We start from the raw sequence: 19,560 nt of genomic DNA on the forward strand, positions 1-19,560 counted from the left end.
AACATGACCTGAGGGTACAGCTGAAGAAGTAAAAATCACTGGGTGTTAAGCACATGAGGGAAAGCTGTATTGTGACATTCTCTGCAGTGTAACCATACATTGATAGTTTCTTTAAATTCTCAGCCATGGTGTCTAATGGACATTTTGTTAAGTTAATGTTTAGGGATTTTGGGGGAAATGTTTCTGATAAATCAAATTGAAAATCTTTTATCCACCTGACTGTGTAGATCACCATCCACTTAGTTAAATATAACTGTACTGCTAATGCTCCCCTCTGAATTAAAGAAGCAAATTCCTATTTAGTTTTTCATATATCATCTGCATTATTCTGTCACCAGAACTCAATGCAAAGTACATCTGCTTGTGTTCTGCTCTAGTTCTGAACGTATCCTCTGAGCGCCTGCAAATCAGATTCCAAACACAAACATACTGTTGTATTTATTATCACAGCTTACAGTTAATAAGTCAACAAAACGAGTTGCTACTTGTACCCTACTGTGCATGCAACCACTTTTTTGCAGTGAAATGTGCCATTGGGGGTTGAATTTAAATGTTAATGACACATTGAAAAAGTTACTCGACTCTGAGCATTAATGTAAAAAGCTAAATGATATTGTTTTATGCATGGTGGGAAATGCTAAAACCTTCCGTGAGAAGAACTTAACAAATATGCGGTGTGTTACAAATCTAAGGGATTGTTGAAAACGTAAATCTTTTCTCTGTTACTTTTATACATTCACACACATACACACACACACACACACACACACACACACACACACACACACACACACACACACACACACACACACACTGACTGGTATTGCTGCTGGGTTAGTATAAACACGTCAGGATAAACAGGAAGAAAAGACCTTGAATCTATTAGACAAGGAAAGCCTTCGGCATATACACATGCAGTACAGACACCTTATTCACAAGCCATTCAAAAATTAGTTGTTGAACATTCCACAAAAGCTGCAAAAAAACATGATGAATGTGAAAGATTATTATATATCTATCATTGTAGGAAAATCTCTCAGATGTGTCTAAAACTGCTTTTTCTTTTCCAGGCATCTTCATAACAACAGAATTAAGGAGATAAGAGACAGCTGTTTTGCTGGACTCGTGAATCTGGAGACACTGTAAGTGCACCGTCATACAGTAGTTGGTTTGTGTGTGTGTGTGTATGTGTGTGAATTAGTGTGTTTGCGCTCGTGTTTGTGTGTGCTAACGACCCCCCCCCACCCACCTCTGCTCCAGTCCTCCAGACATCATTGTGTCCACTTCCTCCTTTAATTGCTCTAGGATAAATAGAGCAAAGTACATGATGCTTATCAAATCTGCCCTCCCACTGTTCACTTCCTGCTGCCATACAGCCATGAAAAATCTTTTAGTGACAGCCTTCCCTAATGGCAAATAGCTACTGTACAACACACAGACCTTTACTGGTACTGATACTTTGTTTTTTGTTCTAAATCCCAGCATTAACAAAATACAAAAAGTTCAAATGCAGTTTTGCAGTGTGAACCATGTTCCTTTAACTCAATGCAGGTAACCCCCCCAACTCTTTTGCTGTCAGTGCAGATACTCTGTTATCAAATATGCTGTTGCTTGTGCTGCTTCATACTGTGCTGAAACGATAACCACTATAATAATAATAATTAATAATAGATAATCATTTATGTCATGTATCAATGATACAAGAAAAAATTAAATTTTTGCCCTGTTTGGTTTCCCAAATGCGAGGGTTTGCTGCTTTTCATCATTGTAAATTGAATATCTTTCTGTGTTCATCAAAGCAGGCAGTGTGGCCCTGGGCTCTCAGAACATTTTCACTGTTTGCAGTGCTTTATAGAATTTATCCCAAACGTAATGACCAGATTAATCTTTTGGAAAATAACCATTAACTGCAGCGCTAGCTCCATGACTCAGTTGCTTGCAACTTAGTGTGCTAAGAATAAGATGCAGTGTTTTAATAGAATGCAATGATGTGGTTTTTTTATACAGTGGGCTCTGATTTCCAAAGAACAATGGACTGGAGATCAGTTATTAGGATTATGTATTTATGTTGAGGATAAGTACTGCTCAGTTGTTCATTGGTTCTTACTGTTAAAAGATAATTGAACATAGGGATGAAACTATTACCGGTTTAACGGTAAACCATGGTAAACTTTCCAACAGGTATTATTACCGTACACATTTTAATTACCATGCTAACTGGGTACGGTTAACCGCGCTGTTATAATCTCACGGCAAACACTGTCCAGCATCTCCCGGAAGCAGGCCCGCATGCGCAGAATGCAACTTGGGTTTGTTTGGGTCAATGACAACACTTTTTTTCAGTCACTCTGAAGTCCGGTTGTGTTTTTGTTTTCTATGAGAGTGCTGAGAGAAACTTTTAGCTTTGGTTTGTCTCTCTGATTTGCTAACGGCGTGTTAACTGAAGCTCTCAGTGTTAGCTGCTCTTGTAAAAACGCTACATGTTGTTCTGTTGCTGTGTGCGTCGTGTGTCGGCAGAGTCCATTCGTCCAATGCACATGATAACACGTTATGCTGTTTAGTCAACCAACCAGCATATCTAGAAACGTTACAGACACCTCTGTATTTATGTCAGTTTTTGGCCTCATTGCAGTTACTTCATTTAGCTGTCCACGGGATCCTTGTATTACCTATATAATATAATATAATATAATATAATATAATATATAAAATATAAAATCTTGATAATGCACACTTAGATTATTTTCATATGTTTACAAAAGGTATTTGCTGTTATTTTATTTTTGATGCAAACAAAATTGCAATTGTATTTGTAGTTTTCGATATAAAACTTGTTGAAATGGTTTCAGTGTGTGTATCAGTACATTTTAATATTTTTTGGCACATTTTTTACAATACCATGATAATACTGATAACTGTGATAATTTTGGTCACTATAATCATGATATGAAATTTTCATACCGTTTCATCCCTAATTGAACAATCCTATAAGGAATTCTTGATTGTGTTGTTTGAATGTACCATTAATTACGGTCTTAATTATGGGCTTTAGAGGGATGGATATGTTACATCAACATTTAAGAATCACAGCGCTTACTTCCTGTGTCTGTCTTCATCTCATCATAGAGATCTTAACTTCAACAACTTGATGGTTTTTCCCAAAGCAATAGAGAGCCTGCCCAAACTCAAGGAGCTGTGAGTACACTGTCTTGTTTGCACTGACACTGAAGTCAGGGACCAGGGCTGAACGATTTTGGAAAATAAGCTTCAAAACTTTATAAAACGGACAAGCACTAAGTCAGTGTTTAGTATGACCAATACAATATTTGATTAAACATTCACTGTTCTTTCTTGTGGGTTAGACCTGTGTTCTTATGAAATGCATATATTATTATTGTATTGTATATGTATTATTATTATGAGCAATGATGGTGAAGAAATATCAAATTATAATAATATGAAAAAGATCATTTGAGAGTCAACTCATGGCATTCAGGTAGGCCTGTGCCTTTAGTAACCTAACTTTTCATATTTATGTTTTTAGTTTTGCATATGTCAACTTAACTGGTTTCATACTGAGCAAAGTGTCTTTTATACTGTCTCTTTGACCTTCCTCCTGCAGCGGGTTTCACAGCAACGACATTGCTTCCATACCTGAAGGGGCCTTCCATAACAACCCCCTGCTGCGAACCATGTAAGGTCAAACTCCCCCTCTGATTCACTGACACTGCTTAGAACAGACGCCGCACACTAATAACTCAAGATTTGTACAAATGCTGCTTTGCACAATGCATAGTATGCTCTCTGGGAAACATACATTTGGTGTTAGCTGCCATGGGATGCGAGTGTGGGGCTTCAGTAGATAAATGTCCAGAAGATGGTGCCATTCTTGCATAGTAAATTAACTATTCCCCCTCTGCTCTCTCTGCCCTCTCAGACATCTTTATGACAACCCTCTGTCCTTCGTCGGTGCTTCGGCTTTCCAGAATCTGTCCGACCTTCACTCCCTGTAAGTCCCACTGTCAGGCACGACTCCTGACAAATCAGTGTTAACCAGCGCTGTCTGAACTTAAGTCATTGATGAATTGAACCTTTTTAAAAGCTTTTTAAATGTGTTTAAAGGCTTATTGTATCTTGCTTCATCCATACCAACTCATGTTATGTTCATGATTTTACTATTCGTCCCCATATGTGTTTCAGGATGTTGCGTGGGGCCAGCCTGATGCAAGACTTCCCCATCCTTACCGGGACTAATAACCTTGAGAGTCTGTGAGTGAACTTGGATGCAGCATATGTTCCTGCTTGTGCTTTTGTGTGTCTCAGAAGTGACTAATGGGCCTTTTTCATTTCCAGGACCCTGTCAGGAACTAAGATATCATCCATCCCTGCTGATATTTGTGAGGATCTCAAGTTGCTTCGGACACTGTAAGATTTTTCTCTCCTGTCCCCACAATAGTACTTAAAACATGTTTTCTACAAATAATAGTACCTGCTAAAGGTTGAAGATCATTAGGAACTTACCAGGACTGTAGAACTTATCACAGTGTAGCCTAATGGATTAACTATGGTTTTTACACTGCTACAGGCAGAACGTGGATTCCCATTCACACTAAAAATGTAGCATTTTAGAAAAGTGTACACCCTGATGTATAGAGCAGTTGTTTGTAGACCAATTATATCTTCATTTTAAATTGTCCCAGTTGTCTAATTGTTGAAGCTGTTTGCTTTCCCTCCATCAGAGACCTCTCCTATAATGAGATCAAGGAGCTACCATCCCTCCAGGGCTGCGTCCGCCTGCAGGAGATGTGAGTGTTGAACATGTAGAAGTCACAAATCAATTCAGAAAAGGATGGTAAAGCGTAAAAGACAGCTTCTATTTTAAGATTATAATATCATAGCAAACAATTAAGGTAGTAGATGTAATAATTTGCTTGCTTAAAATCTGTTAAATTCTTGTTTATAATCTACAGAAGCTTTCAGCACAACCACATTCAACAAATTGACAGGGACACTTTCCAAGGTCTCTCTGCTCTCCGATTACTGTAAGTCACACACACTGTCGGTAACACACACTGGATGCTGTTCCAACAAATGTTTTGTGCCTGGATTGTGAGTTCATTGTATTGTGATTTTACACAGAGACCTGAGTAGAAATGAAATCCGAGTCATTCACAGAGATGCTTTCCTCACCCTCACTGCACTCACCAACCTGTGAGTATGACTTCAGTAATTTTTTTTTCACCTTGCAGCAGAATGAGTACAGAACTCCAGTTATAAATCGTCATTTGGTTTGTGTTGTGCAGAATGCTTAATTGTTTGTTGTTTTTTTTTTTCCAGAGATCTGAGCATGAACTCTCTGACTGTGATTCCAACAACTGGACTGAGCACGCTTAGTCAGTTGAAACTCTCAGGGAACCCACAGATGAAGAATGTGCTGTCTGCAAAAAACCTGCCCAAACTCAGGTGAGAAAAAACTGCTGTGCTTTCAGTGGTCAAGTTCGTTTATGTTCAATGTTTAGGAAAAAATGCAGAAACATATCTGACTATATAATTGCAATGTCTCAGGTTCAGCTCCGACTGGATGACGTTTGTTAATTGTGATCCCCCATCTTTTGCTCTCCTCGTTTCCTGTCACCTATCTACTGTCACTCTCTAGTAAAGGCACAAAATGCCCCAAAAATACTTACTTAAAAATAAGTAAATAATTAATGCGAAAGTATTGTGATTTGTTGTAAGGTTAAAGAAAAATCATGCTGTATTGAAATTAAATCTATGAAATAGAAATGTCAAATCTGTGATTAAAGGCCATGTTTTTGTACTATTTGTCAAAATGTCTAATGAATGAATGGTTTCAGAAAGAAAGATCACATCATTACAGGACGTAACCCATTTGCAGATATGGGAAATGTCTAGAGATTGCTTTTGTGGCCATCGGATACTGGTGTATTCAGAAATTGTATTTGATCATTTTCAGCCATTTAGTGGGCTTATTTTCCACACCTTCTGTTTTCAGTATGTAGTGAGAAAGTTTTTTGTTTCTTATTTCACCTGTGAAATTGGTTAAAATATCTTATATACATACGGTTTGTAAATATATATTTTTATCAGGGAAATACTTTACTGGGAAATTTTTCACGATCTTAAGAATGTTTCAGTATCTAAAACAACAGGGCAGGTCTAAAATGGTGATGTAGAAAACACAACATACATGCTGTGCTGCACAAATCCAACTAGTTGAGTTAATCGGAAAAAAGAAACCACCTCCACCTCTTGTATGTTTGATGAGAAAGCCAGCTGAATCTGTTTTCTCCACCAAACATCCAAATATATAAAAAAAAAAAAAAAAAAAACTATTTGCAGACAAAACTGCTTTTTCTTTTCTTAAAACTACATGCTCTTGTTATTAAGAATACCAATGATATTAAATATAAATGGTTTATGTAGAAAATATATATTAGTATGTATATGAACATGACTCTTTTTGTCTTCATTCTCTTTATCTTGATTTTCTTTGAACATTCGTATGTTACATTTTGTCATAAGGCATATTGATAAATGACGTATTGGTTGTTTAATGCACTCGGCTGATTATTTGTCAATATACTTTAATATATGTGCTATGTTAATTGTGGGGGTAAGGGCAGGTGAGCGAGTTTTTGTTTTGTATATATGTCTGTGTTTGTATATGTGTGGTTCATTTTGTGTCTATGTATGTATGCTGCAGGACCCCCTTGAAAATGAGATGATACATCTCAAGGGGTTATCCTGAAATAAATTCAAATTCAAACACATTCTTCATACTTTTCCCAGGATGGTGTTAGGTTTCTGGACCATCTGTATTATGATACCCAAGACCTCAGCAGGATGTTCACAGCCTTTCTAAATGAGTGTTTGTTTGTAGGTCCATCTCTGTCCCTTACGCCTACCAGTGCTGTGCTTTTGTTGGATGTGACTCAATGACAAGTTCATCTGAGGAAAATGGTGCAAAGAAATCTACAGGTGGGAATGCTGCAGTCAGAGCCTTTTCCTTGGAACACTTGACATGTTAGCCAAAATTTGTTTGGTTTTATTTATATAAAAGCAACTATAAATATCGACAGAGATGATTATACATTGGCCTCCAGGTACGTGAGCATTCTAACAGCATAATTTATACCCAGACCACCAGATATCAGCTGTAGATGTTAGACGAATGCTTTTCTCACTCTGGTATCAACCTGCATGCTTTTAACTGTTCACAGATTGCGTAGTGCAGATGTATTTCTTTTTTGTTGAAAAAAAAACTAAAACTAAACCCTTACATAGAATACTGTCCTACTGTTCCTACTTTACTTCTTAAAGTTGAAGGAAATTTTCTTTAGCATTAATTTTGTGTTCAGTTATTTTCATTTCATTAATTAATCAGAAAATACCTGATTTACCATCCTTTTAATTAGTTCAAAAAGGTTGTAGACTTGTCTTTACTATATGTGTTTTTACTATATATTAATGTATACAAATAACTGTATACTGTATTTAAGTATACTGTATTTTCTTGGTAGGATATGTTTGTGATAAGTAACTAACTATAATTAAATTAATTGAATATTGATTGTTATATAGCAGAAACAAGAACATACATACTTTCTTTGGCAAGGCGACTATCTTGGACTAAGATTGTCTTTTTAACATTTGCGTTCATGACATGTTTTATTTTAGGCGGGGAGGATGTGGAAAGAATCACAATGATTATGCATTGCTCTCCTTCACCAGGTAAGCATGACACAACATTTTATATCTTTCACTGTGTGTCAGTGTGTTTACAGTCGGTACGGAAAGTATTCAGACCCCTTTAAATTTTCCACTCTTTGTTTCATTGCAGCCATTTTCCAAAAATCAAAAAAGTTCATTTTATTTCTCAGTAATGTACACTCAGCACCCCATCTTGACAGAAAAAAACAGAAATGTAGAAATTTTTGCAAATTTATTAAAAAAGAAAAACTGAAATATCACATGGTCATAAGTATTCAGACCCTTTGCTCAGTATTTAGTAGAAGCACCCTTTTGATCTAATACAGCCATGAGTCGTTTTGGGAAAGATGCAACAAGTTTTTCACATCTGGATTTGGGTATCCTCTGCCATTCCTCCTTGCAGATCCTCTCCAGTTCTGTCAGGTTGGATGGTAAACGTTGGTGGACAGCCATTTTCAGGTCTCTCCAGAGATGCTCAATTGGGTTTAAGTCAGGGCTCTGGCTGGGCCATTCAAGAACAGCCACGGAGTTGTTGTGAAGCCACTCCTTCGTTATTTTAGCGGCGTGCTTAGGGTCATTGTCTTGTTGGAAGGTAAACCTTCAGCCCAGTCTGAGGTCCAGAGCACTCTGGAACAGGTTTTCGTCCAGGATATCCCTGTACTTGGCTGCATTCATCTTTCCCTCAATTGCAACCAGTCGTCCTGTCCCTGCAGCTGAAAAACACCCCCACAGCATGATGCTGCCACCACCATGCTTCACTGTTGAGACTGTATTGGACAGGTGATGAGCAGTGCCTGGTTTTCTCCACACATACCGCTTAGAATTAAGGCCAAAAAGTTCTATCTTGGTCTCATCAGACCAGAGGATCTTATTTATCACCATCTTGGAGTCCTTCAGGTGTTTTTTAGCAAACTCCATGCGGGCTTTCATGTGTCTTGCACTGAGGAGAGGCTTCCGTCGGGCCACTCTGCCATAAAGCCCCGACTGGTGGATTGCTGCAGTGATGGTTGACGTACTACAACTTTCTCCCATCTCCCGACTGCATCTCTGGAGCTCAGCCACAGTGACCTTTGGGTTCTTCTTTACCTCTCTCACCAAGGCTCTTCTCCCCCGATAGCTCAGTTTGGCCGGACGGCCAGCTCTAGGAAGGGTTCTGGTCGTCCCAAACGTCTTCCATTTGAGGATTATGGAGGCCACTGTGCTCTTAGGAACCTTAAGTGCAGCAGAATTTTTTTTGTAACCTTGGCCAGATCTGTGCCTTGCCACAATTCTGTCTCTGAGCTCTTCAGGCAGTTCCTTTGACCTCATGATTCTCATTTGCTCTGACATGCACTGTGAGCTGTAAGGTCTTATATAGACAGGTGTGTGACTTTCCTAATGAAGTCCAATCAGTATAATCAAACACAGCTGGACTCAAATGAAGGTGTAGAACCATCTCAAGGATGATCAGAAGAAATAGACAGCACCTGAGTTAAATATGAGTGTCACGGCAAAGGGTCTGAATACTTATGACCATGTGATATTTCAGTTTTTCTTTTTTAATAAATTTGCAAAATTTTCTACATTTCTGTTTTTTTCTGTCAAGATGGGGTGCTGAGTGTACATTACTGAGAAATAAAATGAACTTTTTTGATTTTTGGAAAATGGCTGCAATGAAACAAAGAGTGGAAAATTTAAAGGGGTCTGAATACTTTCCGTACCCACTGTACTTCTACCAATCAATGTTGAAGAGCTGTGTAATAATCGAAAAACTAAGTAGCTAATTTAAGTCTTGATTTTTGAACAATCACATTGTTTCTTGTCTTCAGGAGCCTTCAAGCCTTGTGAGCACCTACTGGGTAACTGGATGATTCGTCTGACAGTCTGGTTCATCTGCCTGGTGTCGCTGGTCTTTAACAGCCTGGTGCTGGTGGCCACCTTCTCCCCCACACACCGGACGGCAGGCAATTCCCTCTCCCTCACACCGTCTCTCTCTCCAGCCAGGCAGCTGATGGGGCTACTGGCCTTGGCCAACCTGCTCACGGGCCTGTATGTTGGCGTGCTGACCGTGCTCGACGTTGCCACCTGGGGCTCCTTTGCCGAGTTCGGTGTGTGGTGGGAGATGGGGCCCGGATGTCAGATCGCTGGAGCTTTGGCCGTCTTCTCGTCAGAGTGGGCAGTCTTGTTACTGTCACTGGCGGCTGTGGAGCGCAGCGTGGCTGTTCGGACGATTCTCGGGAAGGTAATGATGTCACCCCGAAGGAACGGCGGCAGCCATCGTGGATGCTGGAGAGGAGATCGACGCTTCAGCCTGGCTGCAGGACTGCTGGGTCTGCTGGCTGCTGCTGGTGCCTGCCTGCCTCTCCTGACCTCCAGTGACCAGTCCGCCTCTCCTCTCTGCCTGCCCTTCGCTGGTGGTGAGAGTCCAGCTCTGAGTGTTACAGTTGTTCTGGTGCTGCTCAACGCACTAGCTTACCTGTTCACTGCAGCTGTGTACACCCAGCTGTACTGCCACCTGGGCAGGGTGGAGCTGGCAGATCCAGAGCAGACGGGTGCCCTGAGACACATAGCCTGGCTCATCTTCACCAACTGCATCTTTTTTTGCCCTGTGGCAGCTTTCTCCTTTGCTCCTCTCTTGACTGGCTCTACAGCCGGCGGTCCAGAGATCGCCAAGTCCGTCACCCTCATTTTCTTCCCGCTGCCTGCGTGCCTGAACCCAGTGCTGTATGTGTTCTTCAGCCCGGCCTTCAGGGAGGACTGGTTGAGACTGCGCGGCCACGGAGGTTTGACCAGGGAGGTGAAGGGCTGTGCTGAAAGTCACGGAGATGATGGTGGCGGAGGGTCAGAGCTCACAGACGGAGGCTCCTCCACCCACCTGGGCTTTGACTGTGGCGTGTACTCGCAGCTTTGTGGAGAGACAGTTGTATGCGAGCAGTGCGAGGCTGCGCTGCACGCCAGGACCTGCTCTTCTCCCTCGTCCTCCACAGTCTGTAGACACTTGGTAAAGTCTCACAGCTGTCCCACCCTCCTGGCGGGAGCTGCAGTATGCCAGCGCACCGAGTGTTTCTGGGCAGACAGTGCCACACCCTCTGCTCAGTCTGAGTACGCAGACGAGGGGGACTCGTTTGTGTCGGACAGCTCGGACCAGGTTCAGGCCTGTGGCAGAGCCTGCTTCTGTCAGAGCAGAGGACTTCCTCTGGTACACTACTCATACAACATACCTCGAGTCAAGGACTAAGGACGCTTCAGAGCGCCAGTACGTCTGTGTGCACAGATCTCTTTGTCATGTGAATTTAGATGCTACAAGAATTTGTACATTTTTATATCCGACAACAAAATGTGCCAACTGCCCTGCTAAAAGACTATTCAGCTAGCACTTATATTTGTAATTACTGTGTAAACAGATGCAGCCAATCATTTAAAGGGAACTTGGTGTGCTTTTTGAACTTAGACCATTTCCTAGTGAGCTGAACTGAGCACATCATGTTACAAACTGGTCGACAAAGGATCTTGCAAAGAAACATCTCGCCACCGGTGCCTGCCTCTCGTTTTTGATTGGACATCATGATGTGAGCCTCAATGGATGTGTCAAAGATTGTGATTTCTCTGTTTCACTTGTACTTATAAGCTTTTTAATTAAGTCATTGTTATACATCTTGTCAATTTTTAAAGCTTCTCCACAGCAACTGTTGATTTTATACTTTGATTTTTTTAAACGTAAATGTAGTAATGAATAATCAGCCTAGACTTTTCTGTGCGAATGTAACTTTCAGGTGGTCTTTACCCACCAGAAGGGAATAATGTAAAGTCAGCAATAACTTCTGCCCTACCTGCCTACGATCGTAATCTATCTGTGTGAGAATGGTATAAGTAAATGCTAGTTTATAATAAACACTTCTTTACTTTTAAGTTACTAAGACTAAGAATGTGATAAAAGTAGCAGATATCACTGTTTTAGCAACGATGCTTGGTGGTGGTGAAAGATGTTATTTATTGTGTGAACAGTGTTTGGTTGGACACGATTTCACGTGTATGTAAGGTGGCCTTTGAGTGATGAATATACAATATAAGCCAAGCATTCACCAAAACAACAGCACCTCTCTTTGTTTAGTTTTTCACAAAAAAATTGTACACACACTAGTTTAGGTAGTTATTTTCATTAGTCTGAAATCTGGGCCTTATTTTCTGAGTTTTCGCCATCATGATGATTTTTTTTTTTTTTTTTTTAAAGGATTAAAGGAATAATTTCAACATTGTTGGAAATATGCTTATAAGCTGTCTTGCTGATGGGAAGATGAGAAGATCACTTCTACTTATCTGCACACCAAATATGAAGCAACAGCCAGCAGAGATGGTTAGCTTAGTTTAGCATAAAGACTGGAAGCAGAGGGAAATGACTAGTCTGTTTACTCTTTTAAAAAAACTGAAGGATTAAGAAATGAGATATAATATATCAGTTAGTAAGCTTTAGAGGTACTGGTAAGTGGATTATGTTACATTCGGACAGAGTAAGACTAGCTGTTTTCCTCTGTTTCCAGACTTTATGTGAAGCTAAAATAAGTTAACAAACTGCTGGCTTTAGCTCAGTATTTAGCATAGAGAAATGAGAGAGCTATTGCTTTTCTCATCTAACTTTGGGCACAAAAGAGAATATTTCCTGAAATGTCACAAAAGAAAAAAAAAATTGAATTAATTTTATGTGCCACAAATTGTAGATAATAATTGTAGTAATAATTACTATAATGATACAAACATAATCGTAGTTTGGTGACCGACAAGCAACAACTATGAAATCTAAATCAACTGTTTTCACACTTGTTGAACTTACGAGATGAGAGATAGCTGACATTTCTGTTTGAGCTGAAACTCATCATTAAGCATCATTTGGCTTGTGAGCAACAAGTTAAACACATGAATACCGTCCAAGTTAAACACGTGAATGTAATCCCACTCTTCCACTTCTTCCAACACGATGTGAACGCAGCAGACTGGCAGCCAGCTGAGTCAACAAGAAAGTGTTTAAGCAGTGCCAAAAAGTATGAAGTGGACTATTATAACTGAAATGTGGGTGATCATTATTCAACCACAGATATTTAAAGACAAGTATCTGCAGTGCGTTTTTGCATTTGCAAGAGATTTTTGGGTGTTTGTGTGCACGTAAGCAGTCCGTGTACCTGCCGAGGTCCTTCGAGCTCTACAGTGAAGTAATTGGAAAAAATTGGACCAGAATAAATTGGCATTATGGTACAAGAGTAGGAAAATTAGGCCTATGTTGAAAATAATAGGAATTCAAAAAGAACAAAAAAACTAATTCTGCCTCCAGTGTCTTTCATATCCAGTTACATTATCAGTTTATTACAGTCTATATAACCCAGTTTTATTGTACAGGTCATCAGAAGAGCATTATTATGTTCCATATTTACATAGATCTCTTTTCATCCTGAGAGCTGACGTAAGAAAGACTGTGTGTGTGTGTGTGTGTGTGTGTGAGAGAGAGTGTAAGAGAGACGAGGGTTTGACTGGCGTTTGGTGTTGCTGGAGCATGACTCTACACATTAAGTTGGATACACCCTCGGAGCATGTATCCACAAGTGCGCGTCATGTGAGTGCTCAGGAATTTAGGCAATGTAGAGAAAAGTTTTCTTCCACCAACAAGACATTCTTGTCTCCTTATAATATACCATTTCATATGACTCTTTAGGGTTTTCTTTTCTGTTTCCGTGTAGGCATGATCTCGACAGGGTGTGTAAATTGTTGCACCAACCAAAATGTCATTTGATTGTTTGAGATGTCTGATGTCCCGTCTGGTGAAAATGTACAAATCTTTTAGCAGTTTTGGTTTTTGAATTTCTATGTAAATTATTTGAAAAAGAAAGCAAGTAATCAAGAATGGGATGCTAACTAAGCAAGCTACCTCCTCAAATGTAGCGGCTACCAGCGGTGCTTTGTAAAAGAAAAGTCTGTGTTCATTTATTTGCCTTCTTGGCTTCATGTTGACACGTGGTTGTCATTTTAGATAAGTGCAAATTGTGGGACGAATCTATGTACTGTATACTGTGATTTTTTTTAAACCAAACTTTAAACTATGAAATTTTTGTTTTATTTTTTATAGAGACAAACTTGCAGAATTATACAGATTATAAAAAAACCTCACTTAATTTCAGTTCAAATTCAATCTTATTTGTAGTTTTTCATGTGAGATCTCCCCAAGTTGTTTTATTCTGTTTAAATAGAAAAATAAATTCTACAAATTGTGAATGAATAACATTGGAAGAACACTAGTATTTTTTATTTACATTTGTGTTAAATTTAACACTGTAGTGACCATTGTCTTCATCGAATATTTTATATATCTGAAATGATTGTGCTCTCTACCTTGTTAAAACTTCTCATATCCAGCTGTCATATCACAAAATTCTTGTCAATGCAGCTTTGCTTTGTTTTAAGTTCCTGCATAGATTGATTTTTGGGAATGTGGATAATATAGAAAGTTCTGTTTGTTGCAATGTCATAGAAAGGTCAAGGAACCCCTGAAATGAAAATATTGTCTGTAATCCTACATTTTGTTCTCCCAGAGGAGTTCCTAATTGAACTCTGAACATCAGTCTGACATGCTGTACAATGGAAGATTCCTTGTCTTTCAAATTAGGCCCTATGTTTCCGCTCAAACCATTTGTCCAGTCCTAAGAGAATTTACCATGGTGATGAATTAAATTTGAACTAAATGAGGACTTATCATTATCCTTACCAAACGTGATATACTTGAAACTACCATCAAATAGTCGATACATCAAAGAGAAATTATGTGAACTCGACTGTCAGTAGATAGAAGATAATTAGATGTCTTTTTTTCTGCTCATAATAATCGTCCAAAAAGCCATTTTTAGCCACTCTAGCAGTGATGCTGATAGCAATCAGTTAGATCATTACTTTGGTGAGACTGAAATATCTCAACAACTATTGGATGGACTGCCATGAAAAATCTGGTACAAACATTAATGCCCCCTGCAGGATGAACTGTAATAACTTTGGTGATCCCTTAACTTTTCATCAAGCGCCACAATCAGGGTTGAAATTTCTTTTAATCAATACTTTGGTTCATGACAAAATACCTACAAAACTAACGACATTCTCATTAGCCTTAGCTGTGCTTTGTGTTTAGTGCTGCTATTTAGTAAATATTATATTAGCATGCTAACATGCTAAACTAAGATAGTGATTAGATAAACATTAAACCTGTCTGTCATTGTGGGCATGTTAGGAAAGGATGTTAAGTGGTGGAAAGTAACTAAGTATATTTATTCAAGTCAGAACTCAAACTCATTATTGGGGTACTTATTTTCATTTTATGATACTCTATACTTCTACACTAGCATACGTTTCAGAGGGGAATATTGCATGTTTTACTGTATTTATTTAATTATTAATAAATTAATACAAAATATAATCAACAAATATGCATTTGCTGACTATAGTCTGTATTAATAATCTGAAGTGTACATTAATGCATCAATAATTATAAACCAATAATATGATATAATAAATATTATTCTGAACTTTTGGGGGGGGGGGGGTACTTTAAGTATACGTTCATGCTAGTACTTTTCCAGAGTTAGTATCACTGTGTTATTGTCTACTTCTTCCACCACTGCTGTTAGCATTTTGTAGTACAGCCTCAGATCTGCTAACTGTAGACTTTTGTAGAGAAGTTTTGTTAACCTATTTTCAGTTGAAATTGCCTGTGAAAACACCATTTTAAGGGTGAGATGTTTTGTGTAAATGTAGACCTTCCCACGCCTGTTAACGTAGATAAGACCATTTGTGCCGTTCAGTGGAATTTCCTTTCACCTCCAGTCACAAGTCATGTTGTATACCGGTGCTGGCTCCTGTTACTCGTGTAGTGAGCTGTAACTTGGTGATGAGTGAAAATTAACTTCTGGGATTGGTATAAAGGAACATACATGAAACTTGAGAAGTCCTGTTTAGCTTTGAAAGTGTCACCTTTTGACTTGGAATTTGTGGATTTTGGTGAAACCCCATGTCAAAACACCTTGCAAACACAGAGGCACTGTAAAACATCCATCATGTATGTTAATAGTGGCCCAGTGACATGTACAAGGCACACTGGATGTTTTCCAGCTGTACATTGAAAGGGCACAGGAAATGTGTACATTCAAGGCATCAAAGGAATAACTGCCGAGTGATGTTACAGCAGCTCCCTCTCCACGAACCTAAACATGTGTTCCTCTTCACTGACGCATGTCCTCAGCGGTAAAAGGACATCTCTGCAATTCCAGCCCTTCACACACATCCATCCCTCTGTGGTGTGCACATTAGGCACATGCCTCACACCACTGGCTTTAGTGGGCTTTGATACAATAAAACTAAGCCCCCGACAACTCTTCCATTCCACTGGACTTCTGAGTGTTTGTGGCATGCTTTTTACATTTTCTGAATACCAACGGCTGCTGCAGCTATCACGATGGCAGTTTCAGGAACTGGTCACCATCTGTGCATCACTGACTACACTGTAGCATAATGCCACTACTTGATAATATGACTGAATTGAATCACTCACTGTATTTTTGAAGCATTTATATTGACCTTTGTAAGCACACAAACAAATCCAAACACTCTAATCCATTCCTTTCCCCCAGCTGAAATAAGTGAGAAACAAAATGACAGATCATAAAGTCATTTCATAAATATTGCAACTTTCTTTGACTATTATCCATATTTACTGGACACCATGATCCATTTATGTCTACTCCTGGAAGTGAGTGTAGAAAGTGACAAACCATTACTTTTTAAATAATACATAAATACCAATACTTCCCAACTAATAAACCGCAAATTCAAGCAATGAGTCCCAGTCAGTTCAATTCAGCGGTACACATGGTACTAACATAACAGGGAGGATAGCAAGATGGTTACAAGGATGATTACAGAAGAGGAAAGTGGTGCAAAACCCAAAAAAAGAAAAAGATGTGGGCAAAACACAGTTTGTGATGTAGGTGGAGAGTTTCTCATGACAAAAAAGTCAACATGCAGGCGTCGATCTTCTCTTCTGTCAGCAGCTCAGACGTCTTACTTCTTTTCTTCTTTAGCAATTTGAGCTGCAAGCCAGGAACATAAGTCAACATACAGATGCCTTAACAATTTAATAAGAAGTATTTTTATATTTTATAAAAAGAATAAAATCTTATGACTGCAATAATAGATTTTTATACACTTGGGGGCTCTTTAGCTGCTAAATACTCAACTGTGCTCACCAGCTAGTCGCCAACTCTGTCTGTCTGCCGTTTGGTGCTGAGCAGGTAGCGTACAGTGGGTTTGACACCATGAGAGTGCACCGTTAGTTGTGGGCAATAAACAAAATAAAAATAACATAAAAAGTCTGTAAAGCTGAGAGGAACTGCAGAGTCTGGTGGTAATTGTCTGTGGGTTCATCACTACAAGCGACATCTTAAACAAGTAGTCATGTGATCCATTATTGATATAAAAATATTGATTACAGCTCATTAAAAAACTTTAAGTTAAGTTAATCTTGAGTCAAAATGCAGAGGAATGTGATAAATACATTTGTGTTTCATTAAGCATAGATGATTTGACCTATCCTTCAACAGCATTTATCACAGGATGTAGTGGGGTTGGGTCTATCCTCAGGATCATAGGTTGGTTTGAATCATGACAGGATAAAACACTGGGAGACACACTCATTAAAAGTAACTGCATGATGTCTTTAAGCTCTATTTAGACCTTTAGAATGAATTCATAAATACATGTTAGTAATGCTGTGTTGTGATTTTTGACCACATGACGATATGCTTTCATGTTTGTTTGTTATTACTATAGATACTGTCAAATAAACTAGGCATCAATTTGTTATGTTTTTTTTAAAAAGTATCCATTTTTGACTATTTTAAAGGTCTGTAACTTGCACTTAAACTCCCAGAGGTTACTCACAAATAACTATGTAATTTGGTACTAATAATAAGGAAAATAGAGAGTGTGGTCAGTTGATGCATTTCATTTCATACTTTCGAATGATTTGCAAGTGCAGCCCTGAGAGAACAAAAGTAAGTGAGTAATGAATTAATTTTTGTTGAGCATGAATGTTCATTCTCTACCTTGAAAACAGAAAAATTTAAAGTTTGAATACAACATATTACTTTGTTGTTTCTGAAGCTTTCATTCAACCGCATATGGCGGCCTTCCTCAGCAGATGGAGTTGCTAAGGTACTCTTGTTACTACCAACTGAGCAACTGCATGACGAAACTTTCAGGAAACAAGAAACATAAGTTGGATCTTGTGTTGAGATTTTTCTGAGACAATATTCTATTTGAATTATTCAAATTCTGCAGTTCTTTCTGGGAAATTTCTATTTTTCCTATAATCATAAACATACACTGTCCAGGAAACTAATTGGAAATTAGGAAAGCAAGGTGAAATAAAGCACTATTTTGGAAATTCCAGCACAGGAATATAGTGCTTTAATTTAAAACGTTTTACTATATAGAGAATGCTAAAATGTGTTTTTCTTCATTAAAGACATTCATTTTATGTGGACTTTCATGATTCAACATTTTATTTTTTAAGGATGAAAAGGAAGGGGTAATGGGGGGAAAGACAAGAGTGTAAAGTGTGTCATGAGAAAGAGGACAGGGTTTCTGTCCCTGTAACACCTAGCAGGATACTTACGGCGAACCTCCAGTTTACACTCGACTATGTCTTCTCCGATGTCATTGACTGCTTTGCACATATACACTCCCCCATCGAACAGACAGGGCTTACGGATCTCCAGCGTCAGAACACCTTGCTTACTGAGCATCCGGTACTTGGCTTCATTTGTGATGTCCATCTTGTTTTTGTACCAAGTCACTTTGGGCTAACAAGGTAGGACAAAGTATTACAGTATGTCAGGTGATATTTTACACAGTCGGCACTTCTGTCACTACTGCACAATTAGTTCTGGTCCATTAGTAACAATCATAATCACTGATTTATCTGGTGGATACTGTTTCACTGAGCACAGGGTGTTTATTACTTGCTATTAATCTCCAAATGTCTGCATGTAGAGGGCCAGGGGGTTATACTGTGGGTAGACATTTCTGTTGGTTTGGGAGTATTTTTTCTTTGGTTGTAGTCATTTTTGTATTTTACTCAGTTATTATATATTTTTCTATAATAAAAGTATTTAAGCATGAAAGTTCATTCTTCGCTCTGGTTGAAAGCTCTGAGAAAAGTCAGTAAGTGGACCTTGAGCTTGGATTGTTTTGCTATTTTTGAAGCGTGAACTTTCATGCCTAACATTTAAGCCAACATGGACAAAAAGTCCTAAAAGTTCTCTGAAGAAAATTATTACAGCTTCTGTGCTATGGTTGAAATAGTGGCTAGAAAGTGGACCTTGAGTACAAATAGTTTTTGGCGAAATTCCACCTAAAATGTTTTCCAATAAAAGTTATGACTACTGCATTCAATTGATAGTTGATAACATCCAAGATTTTTGATATGTGATTGCACATATGCCTTTGCACATTTTCTTATATGCGCCTACTGACCTTTGGTATGCCTCTGACTGAGCAGCTGAGGGTGGCGTTGTATCCTGCTATTACAGAACGGTTCACCAAAGGATGCGTGAACTTGGGAGCCTCTGTGAAGTCATGGTTCTTGTGGGTAGGCGGCTTGTACTCCATTCCTGAGGAGGCCGGCAGAAAGACAGTTTTCTTCAGTTGTGCTTATTTTTTCATGACAAATTTTAAGATTTCACATATAACATCTACACTTACAGGACATGAAATCAGAATCATAACTGCTTTGAACTAATTATATAAGTGCAGTCAGAGCCC

At 38.8% G+C, this 19,560-nt stretch overlaps 2 protein-coding genes across 3 annotated transcripts in view; one reads left to right on the forward strand and one right to left on the reverse strand.

Annotated features, from left to right (window-relative positions):
* The window catches only part of lgr4 (leucine-rich repeat containing G protein-coupled receptor 4), a 40,430-nt gene extending 26,455 nt beyond the window's left edge, over window positions 1-13,975 (forward strand). Inside the window, exons 6-18 of the mRNA XM_038700598.1 lie at window positions 1,071-1,142; window positions 3,127-3,195; window positions 3,623-3,694; window positions 3,938-4,009; window positions 4,201-4,269; window positions 4,354-4,425; window positions 4,740-4,805; window positions 4,971-5,042; window positions 5,140-5,211; window positions 5,338-5,463; window positions 6,902-6,999; window positions 7,699-7,752; window positions 9,540-13,975. Coding sequence (XP_038556526.1) covers window positions 1,071-1,142; window positions 3,127-3,195; window positions 3,623-3,694; window positions 3,938-4,009; window positions 4,201-4,269; window positions 4,354-4,425; window positions 4,740-4,805; window positions 4,971-5,042; window positions 5,140-5,211; window positions 5,338-5,463; window positions 6,902-6,999; window positions 7,699-7,752; window positions 9,540-10,948 — 2,323 coding nt within the window. The 3' untranslated portion in view covers window positions 10,949-13,975. The remainder of the gene's footprint in view (window positions 1-1,070; window positions 1,143-3,126; window positions 3,196-3,622; window positions 3,695-3,937; window positions 4,010-4,200; window positions 4,270-4,353; window positions 4,426-4,739; window positions 4,806-4,970; window positions 5,043-5,139; window positions 5,212-5,337; window positions 5,464-6,901; window positions 7,000-7,698; window positions 7,753-9,539) is intronic.
* A 2,315-nt stretch (window positions 13,976-16,290) lies between these two features.
* The window catches only part of mybpc3 (myosin binding protein C3), a 36,480-nt gene continuing 33,210 nt past the window's right edge, over window positions 16,291-19,560 (reverse strand). For both annotated transcript variants that reach the window (XM_038700596.1, XM_038700595.1), the window contains 3 exons: window positions 19,273-19,409; window positions 18,413-18,599; window positions 16,291-16,826 (listed from right to left, as the gene is read on the reverse strand). In XM_038700596.1, coding sequence (XP_038556524.1) covers window positions 16,798-16,826; window positions 18,413-18,599; window positions 19,273-19,409 — 353 coding nt within the window. In that variant the 3' untranslated portion in view covers window positions 16,291-16,797. The remainder of the gene's footprint in view (window positions 16,827-18,412; window positions 18,600-19,272; window positions 19,410-19,560) is intronic.

The sequence above is a fragment of the Micropterus salmoides genome, unplaced genomic scaffold (genome assembly GCF_014851395.1).
Source record: "Micropterus salmoides isolate LMB-PRFRI ecotype aquatic unplaced genomic scaffold, ASM1485139v1 Ms_hic_scaffold_6, whole genome shotgun sequence".
NCBI lineage: Eukaryota > Metazoa > Chordata > Actinopteri > Centrarchiformes > Centrarchidae > Micropterus > Micropterus salmoides.